The 11,236-nt window shown below is 39.6% G+C and overlaps 1 protein-coding gene across 1 annotated transcript; it reads right to left on the reverse strand.

Moving 5' to 3' along the window:
* Positions 1–6,724: 6,724 nt before the first annotated feature.
* Positions 6,725–7,582, reverse strand: LOC114498846 (calponin-2-like). The gene has a single exon (XM_036029985.1). It carries the CDS (start codon positions 7,580–7,582, stop codon positions 6,725–6,727), a length of 858 nt encoding a protein of 285 aa, XP_035885878.1.
* Between the last annotated feature and the right edge of the window lie 3,654 nt (positions 7,583–11,236).

Genomic DNA, 11,236 nt, shown 5'->3' on the forward strand with positions numbered 1-11,236 from the left:
TGGTGGGTAAGCAGGGAATTGGACAGGGTGAAGAGTTTGGGCACGAGCCTTCAGTGAGAAAGTGGCAGGCTAGGGACTGGACAGCCAGGAGCTAAACACCTGAGATTTGGGGCACCCAGGCAGGTCCCCTCACAGACAGGTAAGCCCAACCCCCACCTGTGGGATTACAGGTTTTGCAGACCAGTGAGGCCTCTTTCAAGGGCCCCCTGCTGGGTGCATTTCTGCAGGGGAACAAGAAAAAGCTCTGAAACGGTCCTTTAACCAGTTGCTACTGAGCTACACTGTTTCTTGGGACCTGATCCACTAAAATCAGCAAAGCAGAAAGATTAGAGATGGGTGCAACACAAGGGTTCAGGGCCCTGCCCAAACTCAGTGGCTAGACAGAGCTGCTGTCTGCACCAAGCAGGAAAGAGCTACCCCTTTTACATAGATTGGCCCCTCACAGGAAACAGACTGCTGATTTACCAGAAGCCAAACATTTCAGGAAAGAATCTGGGTCAGACCAAGATATGTGGTGAGGTGATGGGGAAACACTCCCACTATCTTCCCTGAAAACTGAATAGTGCCCCCTCTGGGGGTAAGCCAGAGTTCCCATCCTCCTGATTGCACCAGAGGCTCCCTCTGGATGGAGGTGGTGAAGGTGCCGGCAATCCTCTCTGGCCATTGAATAAACCACACCTGGGCCCTGGGTTGATGGAAACCCAGCAGGAGAGCAAAGTGGCGACCAGCCAAATCTGAAGGAGACAGCCCAATACTGTGAATTGCTTATAACCTATAACAGGCTGCCCAGGGACAGACTGGGACACCATCTGACATTACCAGGGAGGGATCCTGAAAGAGTAATACAGCAGTAAACACTGGGTTCTGCTGAGAGGAATTCCACTGCGATCTTCATGATTTGTGTTCTTTTCTCTCCTGCATAACTTTTAAACATTCACTTATTTTCCTTCAAGTGTGTGCCTATTATTTCACTAGTTTTTATATCTTCATTTATTTTGAATCCCACATTTTGCTTCTGACTTCTCTCTTACTCCATTTCATGGTCATCCTTCCTCTTTTTATTTTTGTTTTAAATTTTGTTTTTTTCTGTTGCTATGATTTGTTTCTATTCTGCAGTTTTACTATTTATTCACATCCCAGTCTCTCAAAACCATTTTTCTTGTCATTAATCGTTCCACATTCTTTTTTCTCATTCTTAAAATGCCCTTATTCTCTCTGCCCTTTTATCAATCTTTTTTTGTTGGTTGTTGTTGTTGTTGCAGTTCTTCAATTTTATTTCTAGATCTTCATTATTTTCGTAGACCTCAAATGTTACCATTTCCCTTTACTACTCCAATTTGTCTTCTTCTTGCAGTTTCTTTTTTGTGTTTTAAATTTTAATTTTTCTGGTCTTAGACTGGTTTTCTTTTTTTTACCAAAAATATTTTTTATTTTGTGAATATTTGAATTGAGCACGCTTTCCTTCAAATTCACAAGTGTATTTATTTGGTTTTAGCTTCAGAGTGATCTTATAACCAATGTTTTTAGCTTTACTTCGTATACATACATAGTGACTATTCCATTATCTACAATTATGAAATAGTAAATCGCTGTTTTGGTGAGTTCTTTTGTTTTTTAAGTATTTTTAATGATTATGCTATTACAGCTTTCCCAATTTTTCCCTCTTTATCTCCCCTCCACCCTGCCCCCCAACCCTCCAGCATTCCGCCCTTAGTTCATGTCCATGGGTTGTACACTTAAGTTCTTTGAGTCCTCTGTTTCCTATACCATTTTTATCTCTTCCCATCTATTTTATGTCTACTAATTATGCTTCTTCTTCCCTGTACCTTTCTCCCCTTTTCCTCCCTTCACCCTCCCCAATGAACTCCCTCCGTGTGATGTCCATTTCTCTGATTCTGTTCCTGTTCTGGTTGTTTGCTTAGTTTTTGTTTTCATTCTTTTCTTTTAGGTTCATTTGTTGATAGTTGTGAGTTTGTTGTAATTTTACTGTTCATATTTTTGATATTCTTTTTTTAAATTTTATTTTAATCATTGTTCAAATAGTTTTCTGTCCTTTACTCCCATCCCAGCCCACCCACCCATCCCTCATATTCTTTTTCTTAGATAAGTCCCTTCATTGTTTCATGTAACAAGGGCTTGGTGATGATGAACTCCTTTAACAACCTTATCTGGGAAGCACTTTATCTGCCCTTCCATTTTAAATGAAAGCTTTGTTGGAGAGTAATCTTGGATGGAGGTCTTTGCCTTTCATGACTTAGAATTCTTCTTTCCAGCCCCTTCTTGTCTGCAAGGTTTCTTTTGAGAAATCAGCTGATAGCCTAATGGGCACCCCTTTGTAGGTAACTCTCCTTTCCCCTTGCTTCTTTTAGGATTTTCTCTTTGTCTTTAATCTTGGGTAACTTAATGATGATGTGCCTTGGTGTGTTCCTTTTTGGGTCCAACTTCTTTGTGACTCTCTGAGCTTCCTAGGCTTCCTGGGAATCTATTTCCTTTACCAGATTGGGGAAGTTGTCCTTCATTATTTTTTTCAAATAAATTTTCAATTTCTTGCTCTTCCTCTTCTCCTTCTCGTACCCCTATGATTCAGATGTTGGAACATTTAAAGATGTCCTGGAGTTTCCTAAGCCTGTCCTCATTTTTTTTTTTGAATTCTTGTTTCTTCATTCTGTTCTGGTCAAATGTTTCTTTCTTCCTTCTGCTCCAAACTGTTGATTTGAGTCCTGGTTTCCTTCCCATCACTGTTGATTCTCTGTACATTTTTCTTTATTTCACTTTTCATAGCCTTCATTTTTTTTCCTCCATTTTGTGACCACACGCAACAATTTCTGTGAGCATCCTGATTACCAGTGTTTTGAACTGTACATATGATAGATTGGCTATCTCTTTGTCACTTAGTTGTATTTTTTTCTGGAGCTTTGATCTGTTCTTTTATTTGGGCCTTTTTTTTTTGTCTTGGCGCACCTGTTACATAAAGGGTGCAGAGCCTTAGGTATTCACCAGGGTGGGGCAACCCACATTGCTGTGTTGTGATGCTACATGTGGGGGAGGGGTCTGAGAGGGAACAGTGCTGCTTGCTCCACTCTCTGCCAGTTTTCAGTCACTTCTTCCGCTACGCATCATCAAATTGGGCCCTTCTGGTGCTGATTCCCAGGTGGGTGAGCTTGTATTCATTCTAGGACCCTGTGGGATTCTCCAATGAACTCTCTAGTGAGGCTGGGAGTTCCTCCCAAGTGTGCCTGAACCCCCATAGGTTTTTTCAGTCAAAGTCTTTGAGGCTTTATTTGCCTGCACTGGAACCCTGGGTTGCTCAGTCTATCTTGCTCCCTACTTGTTTCTCCCAGTGTATCTGCACATGAATGTGGGACTGCCCAGTCCTCCAGCCACCGCCTTGCCCCAAGTCCTTTCTGCCCAGTTGCCTATCTACACCCCTCCTACCAGTCTGGATGAAAGTTTCTTCTTTAACTCCTTGGTTATCAGACTTCCACACAGTTCGATTTTCTGTCAGTTCTGCTTGTCTTTTGTTTTTAAATTTGTCGTCCTTTTTTTTTTGGTTATGCAAAGAGGCACAGTGTGTCTACCAATGCGTCCATCTTGGCTGGAAGTCATTGCATTTTGATTTGCATTTCCATGATAATTAATGAGCGAAAATATTTTTTAATGTATTTGTTGGCCATCTATATGTCTTTTTTAAATTTTTATTTTAATTGTTGTTCGAGTACAGCTTCATGTCTTTTTTGGAGAAATGTTCATGAAATTCCTCTGCCTGCTTTTATATTAGATTATTTGTTGTTTTTGATGTTGAGTGTATGAGTATTTTATGTGCTTTGGATGTTACTTCCTTATTGAATATATCATTTGCAAATATCTTTTCCTATCCAGTAGATTTCCTTTTTGTCTTGCTAATGTTTCCTTCACTGTACAAAAGCTTCCCCAATACTATTTAATGAAGAGACAGTTTTCTCCCCATTGTAAAAATAAATACTGCCTATCACATAGTTAGTGTTCAATAAATAAGAATCTCAGTAGTCCCCCCCCCCCCCCAATCCATGGTTTTGCTTTATGCAGTTTCAGGTACACATGGTCAACTGTGGCACAAAAACACTAAATGAAAAATTCCAAAAATAAATAATTTGTATATGTATTTATTTATCTGTGTTGAAGTTCTCACTGAGTTTATCTATTCTTCCCCAAGTTCACTGAGCATTTTTATAACCAGTGCTTTGAATTGGTTATCTGATACACTGCTTGTCTCCATTTCATTTCATTCTTTTTCTGGTATTTGATCCTGTTCTTTTGCCTGGAACATATTTCTGTTTCCTTATTTTGGGCCTCTCTGTGTTGTTTCTATGAATTAGGCACAACAGCAACCATTCCTCCATCTTCAAGTGGCCTTGTTTAATAGCTTCCCCTTTATGACATTGTGCACCCAGTGTCTTTGGCCAGCTGAAGCTGGAGCTGGAGTTGGCAGGGGTCACACAGAGAGTTTGGGACAAGTTGCACCAGGGCCACCCTGGCAAGCTGGGTGGAGCTGTGGCTGGAGGTGGTGGGAGCCTGGGCGCAAGCTGGCCAGGGCTTTTATATACCAATAATAAACTATCAGAAATAGAAACTAAGAAAAAGTCCTATTTTCAATTGCCTCCAAAAATAAAATACCTAGGAATAAATTTAACCAAAAAGGTAAAAGACCTGCACTGGGAAAATTAAAACAAAAAAAGTGGAAGAAGTTACAAATAAATAGAAGCATGTATTGTGCTAATGGACAAGAAAAATTAACTTTGTTAAAATATCCATACTACCCAAAACAATCTCTAGATTCAATGCAATCCCTATCTAAAAAAAGAAAAAAAGAGAAAAAAAACATTTTTTTTTCACAGAATTAGAACAAATAATCCCAAAATTTATGTGGGACCACAAAAGACCCCAGATAGCCACAGCAATCTTAAGGAAGAAGAACCAAGTTGGAGGTATCACACTACCTGATATCAAACTATACTACAAGGTATAGTAATCAAATCACAGTAGTGGAATAAAAACAGACCCATAGGTCTATGAAACAAAATAGAACCTAGGAATAAACCCTCACTTATATGGTCAACTAATATAACAAAGGAAGCAAGAACATACAATGGAGTAAAGACATTTTATTCAATAAATGGTGCTGGGAACATTGACAGATATATCAAATAAAACAGGAAACTAGATCACTCTCTTAAGTTGCTCCCACTCTTACACTATATACAAGAATAAACTCAAAATGGATTAATGTAAGACACAACAGCATACAACTCTTCGAAGAAAACATAGGCAGTAAAATATGACATATCTCTTAGCAGTATTTTTTTCTAATGTTGGGTTGGCCAAAAAGTTCATTTGTTTTTTTCTGTAAGATATGTTGCTCTAGTAGCATTTAGTTGTCTTTAATTTCATTCAAAACAATTTTGTTAGATCATATTGTGACAGCTATCGTATCAGCATGCATTTAAAAAACTTATCTGAATTTTTGTGTAGCCATTTTAATATTGAAGATGAAAGAAAACAGGCAACAATTTCAGCATATTATGCTTTATTATCCCAAGAAAAAACTCTTCTCAGAGTTTCCTCCAATGGTTTCTGGGAAACATGAAAATCAAAAGGGAAAGAATATATTACCTACTGTAAAAGTTTTCAAGAATGGTGCAGGGCCTAACATTTTACTTGCTTATCAGCTAGTAAGTTAGCCTGTTACTGTTTCTTGGATGCTAACAGAAGAAACAAGACTGCTGGATCAGAGACAAATGACTTCATTATGCATGGCAAAGTAGCAACCACAGTTCATGTTCATTTGCATCCATCTCCCATGTCTCTGGGTACCCCTGGGGATGAATCAAAGAGCCCTTAATGGATTTCTGCATCTGCAGTGGTTGCGCTATGATAGGTGAAAAAACAAATTTAGAGGATTTACTTCTTCCCCCCCCCCCCGCCAAAAGAGATTTTTATTGCTTTTGGTCAATAGTTTGTATTTCACATTATGAAATACATACAAAAACCCAGCCCTGTTGGTCCCAGAGCTGCTGTGTGGGGCTGGTCCTAGGGAGGGCCTCCTGCTCCTGGTGGGTCTTTGTATAGTACTTGTTGGGGGAGAGGGCACAAGTGTAGAAGCGGGGTATTGTCTGGCTTTGCCTCAGTCACTCAAATCTCTATTGTCCTGTCTGTGCCTCAGGTTTCTCACTGTGCCCCTTGGAGGGAAATCCATTCCCTCACAATGCCTAAAATACTTGGGAATTGTGGCCTGGCTCTTTCCTAGGGAGCTCTTTCCCAGTACCCCTTCCACCATCCCCACCCCATTCTCCTCTCAAAAAATTACTTTTATTTTTTTTAAAACGCCCGAAACTTCTGTGGGTAAAGAAAAGACAAACTAATCAGCAGAGTAAAGGGGAGAGAGGCAGAAGCAAGGGAAGCCATTTGGATCAGTTTCCCTCCTTGCACTGCTTTCTTCTTCCTGCCACAGCTTACCCCAAAGCCTGCTGGGAAATTTGCTACCACATGTGCTCTGGAAGGGACCCTCATCCCACAGGCATCTGGATCTGGCTTTCACAGACCCTCAGCTGGAAGCACTTAAACCCATAGAAAAACAAGATGAAAACACAGAAAACCCTGAAATCCCATCCTGTGCAATGACATTGGGAGAGGGGTCCTGCAAGAGTGGCCTCAGTAGCCTGCCTCCTCCTGGTAGTGGAGGGGCAAGTTACTCTTGGGCCTTCCCTGGGCTTGGAAATTCATCAGCCAATCCTGGAGCCTCATCTGGGCCTTGTTGGCAGTAGTTGTGGTCATATATCTGCTGGTTCAGGCCAATGTCCTGGCTGTTCTGGTTGGCACCCTGCATGCAGGCCATCTGCCCAGAGATGGAAGAGTTGTCACATTTGTCAGTCCCCAGTGTGGTGTCATTGATGTGGTGCTGGGTGCTGGGAGCCGTCATGCCCGACTGGCTGGCACACTGATTGGTGCCCATCTGGGTCTGGATGATGCACCGGCCTGCTTTCATAGTGGTCTTATCAAAGTTCCTCTCCTGCTTCTCTGAGTACTTGTCATAGGTATCTGTGCCACACTGCTGCCCCTTTGCCTTGGCCTGCCTTTTCAGAGCCAGAAGAGACACCTGCACCAGCCACATATTCTCATTTTCACACAGGTTATTGGACCCAAAGAGGTCCTCAATTTTCACACCGTAGTTTTTCATGGCTTCGATGAATTTGGAGAGGTTGTCTCTCTGGCAAAACTTTTGAAACCCAGCAACTGAGTCCAGCTGCAGCTTATTCATGAGTGTGCACAGGATAACTCCATCCTTCAGATCCTCTTGAAAATTGGGACCAGTAGATGTGCCTGTGAATCCCTTGATCCAGAGGCGAAATTCCTCTTCCATCTTAGGGTCATATTTGGACTGGTCCCTGTTCTTGAGATCGGCTTCAGCAGCACAGGCGGAGGAGTCAATGGGGGTGGCCTGGTCGGTGGAGTCAGCGAAGGTGGAGAAGGTGTCATGGGTGTCAACCTGCATGGTGGCAGGGTGGACATGGGTGGGGTCTGCAGGGTCAGCACAGTCAGGGACCATAGCATATGTGTGCCCCATGGCTGGGCGGGTGTGATAGCAGGCAATGCCTCGGAACTTCCTGCTTGTATAACAAGAGAATGTAAGTTTGCACTATCTCCAGAAAAGAAATTATTTTATTTCTCAAGGTTGTTCACTGCAAACATAACCTGGAGAACTGATCCAAGTAAAGAGAATTCAGGGCATTGCATTTTTGGCCTACTTAGCAAGAATGTGCAGGGTACAATTGGGACTACTGTAGGCAAGTAAAGCATTAGGATGCAAAACTTAAAGAGACATTTACTCTGTGTCATGTAAGAACAGGGGCAGAATTTTTATAAACTGAGAACTTTAAGGGAGTTAGTGACTCCCTAAATTTTTTGTCTTAGGCACCTCACTTACTTCACACTAGTCCTGGCACTAGTGCCTGGATCACCAGGATACAGGTATCTAAGGGCAGAGATGACCTTTAATAAGGCCATGGAAGTCAAACAAAAAATTACATTTGTAGAAAAAGAATAGTAGGCATACTTCCAGCTATAAAAAGTAACTGGGACTAGACATGCCTTCCTGGAATAAACAATAATAAAATCAGACAAAATATATTTTAAAATGTTTAGACATAAAATAATAGCCTGCACAGGGTTGTGATCCTGCCACAAAGAGAAGCAATACAATTTCCCAACCATCTGTGTTGAGACTATTTCTAGATTGCATAGCAGAGAGGAGAATCCTATGGGTAGAGCTACATTATTACCACGAGGGGACAGTGATCAGAGTTCAGGGAGGTTGAACTCTGATTTTTTTCTCTTCAGAATACCAGAGGAAAGGAAGCTAGGCAAAGAGAGCTCCAGAAATCAACATAGGGATTCTCTTGGACTGGTTGCTGAATAGTATGCTACTATACATGAGGTCAGGTAAAGTAGTAATGGGAACTATAAGCTGGACAGTTCTTGGAGCTCACACAGAGCTGAAAGACATTAGAGTTCCAACTGGTGAGAATGGGGATACCTTGTTTCTTAAGTAGGGTGCCCAGAAAGATTATGACAGTGATAGGAATAAACTAGCTTTAAAAGCAAAGGCTACTCTAGATCTGTCCTGTATCCAGTGGAAATAACCTTTAAAAAGAAGAAAGTAAAAAAAAAAAAAAGACTTCATTGACAAACAAAAGCCAATAAGATTTGTTACCAGCAGATGTATGCAAGAGGAAATGTTCAAGTTTCCTTGAACATTTGATACCAGATGGAAATGTGGACCTGCACAAAGGAATAAAAAGTACTAAAAATGGCAGAGTGGGTACACTTTAAAAAGCTATTTTTTCTTATTTGTAAATGTCTTTAAAAGATAATTGGCTGTTTAAAGGAAAAATAATAACAATATTTGTAGCATATAGAAATAAAATATATGACAAAAGTAATACAACAAACTAGAATTAAAGCATCTTATTGTAACATTCTTATGCTAGTCATAAAGTATTGTAATATTGGTTGGTTCAAGGTAGAATGGGACAAGTTAGAGACACATATTGTAAACCTCTGAGAAACAACTAAAGAAAGGAAACCAAAAGGTATAATTAATAGGTGAATATTAAACACAAAAATAATTTTTAATCCAGTATAAGGCAGGAAAGAAAAAAGCAAGGATCAAAGAACTAATTGTCAGTTAATAAGGGGAAGGGTCGTCAAGGAACATGTATAAAAGACCCATGGACAAAGCCAAAGCAGGGTGGGATTGAGGCTAGGAGGTGGGGGTGGGTTGGGTAGGAGATAGAAGTGGCAGGAAAATGGAGACAACTTTACTTGAACAACAATTAAAAAAATGCTATTACCTATTTTAAAAAATAACACAATGGTAAATTTAAACCTAACCACATCAATGGCCTAAACCTGTGGTGTCCAATACAGTAGCTACTAAGCACATGTGGCTATTGAGCATCTGAAATATGGTTAGTGCAATTAAGGACTAAATTTTAAAATTTATTTACTTTTAATTAATTTAAATGTAAAAACTTATACTTGAATTACTGGAAAACTTTCAAGCTTAGAATAACTTGGGTATGTGAATCTACTTTTTCAACTATAAATTTTATGAAATCTAAATGCAAGTCAACTATTTCTAAAAAATATTTAGCGTCTAAATTGTGATGTGCTATAAGTATAAATGCACACTGGATTTTGAAAAGTTGATACAAAAATGATGTAAATTATATTGTTAATAAATTTTAAAATAATATTTTGATATATTAAACAAAACACATTGTTAATATTAATTTACAATGTTTTTATTTTTAAAATGTAGATGCTATATAATTTAAAATTGTATATGTTCCTTACATTTTATATTATTTGGAAAGTGCTGACTTAACAATCTAATTAAAAGATGGAAATCATTCAACTTGATAAACAATAAGACTCATATAAACTTTCTGTAAGAAATCTGTTCTATATATCGATTAAAATTAAAAGAATGGAGAAAAATATGCTGTGTAAACATTAGTCATAAGGAAACCAAAGTGGCTATATTGCATTTTTAAAATTTCTTTTTACATTTTTAAAAATTTTCTTGTAGTTGTTCAAGTACAGTTTTCTCCATTTTCACCCCACCACACCCATCTTCCCCACCCATCCCCACCTCCCACCCTCGAACCCACCTCCTTTGGCTTTGTCCTTACGTACTTCATACATGTTCCTTGATGCCCCACCTCCCATTATGCCTTCTTCCCCCTCCTCTCTGGTTACTATCAGATTATTCTTTTTTTTCTTTAAAAATTTTTTAAAAATATATTTTATTGATTATGCTATTACAGTTGTCCTATTTTCTCCCTTTCATTCCCCTCCATCCTATACCTCCCTCCCACCCACATGTCCCCCCTTTAGTTCATGTCCATGTGTCATACTTATGAGTTCTTTAGCTTCTACATTTCCCATACTATTCTTACCCTCCCCCTGTCTATTTTCTACCTACCATCTATGCTGCTTATTCTCCATACCTTTTCCCTCTCTCTCCTTCTCCCACACCCCTGTTGCCAATCCTCCATGTGATCTCCCTTTCTGTGGTTCTGTTCCTGGCTAGTTGTTTGCTTAGCTTGTCTTTGTTTTTGTTTTAGGTATGGTTGTTAATAATTGTGAGTTTGCTGTCATTTTCCTGTACATGTTTTTTATCTTCTTTCTCTTAGATAAGTCCCTTTAACATTTTATAAAATAAGGGCTTGATGATGATGAACTCCTTTAACTTGACCTTATCTGAGAAGCACTTGATCTGCCCTTCCATTCTAAATGAAAGCTTTGCTGGATAGAGCAATCTTGGATGTAGGTCCTTGCCTTTCATGACTTTGGATACTTCTTTCCAGCCCCTTCTTGCCTGTAAGGTCTCTTTTGAGACCTTACAAAATCAACTGACAGTCTTATGGGAGCTCCTTTGTAGGTTACTGTCTCCTTGTCTCTTGCTGCTTCTAGGATTCTCTCCTTCATTTTTACTTTGGTTAATGTAATTATGATGTGCCCTGGTATGTCCCTCCTTGGGTCCAACTTCTTTGGGACTCTCTGAGCTTCTTGGACTTCCTGGAAGTCCATTTCTTTAGCTAGAATGGGGAAGTTCTCCTTTATTATCTGTTCAAATAACTTTTCCATTTGTTGCTCTTCCTCTTCTCCTTCTGGTACCTGTATAATTTGGATGTTG

Source organism: Phyllostomus discolor, chromosome 6 (genome assembly GCF_004126475.2).
Source record: "Phyllostomus discolor isolate MPI-MPIP mPhyDis1 chromosome 6, mPhyDis1.pri.v3, whole genome shotgun sequence".
NCBI classification, from domain to species: Eukaryota; Metazoa; Chordata; class Mammalia; order Chiroptera; family Phyllostomidae; genus Phyllostomus; species Phyllostomus discolor.

Excerpts from the sequence above, each read along its gene's own strand:
- LOC114498846 (XM_036029985.1), bottom strand. The coding sequence starts at position 7,582 with ATGGTCCCTGACTGTGCTGACCCTGCAGACCCCACCCATGTCCACCCT.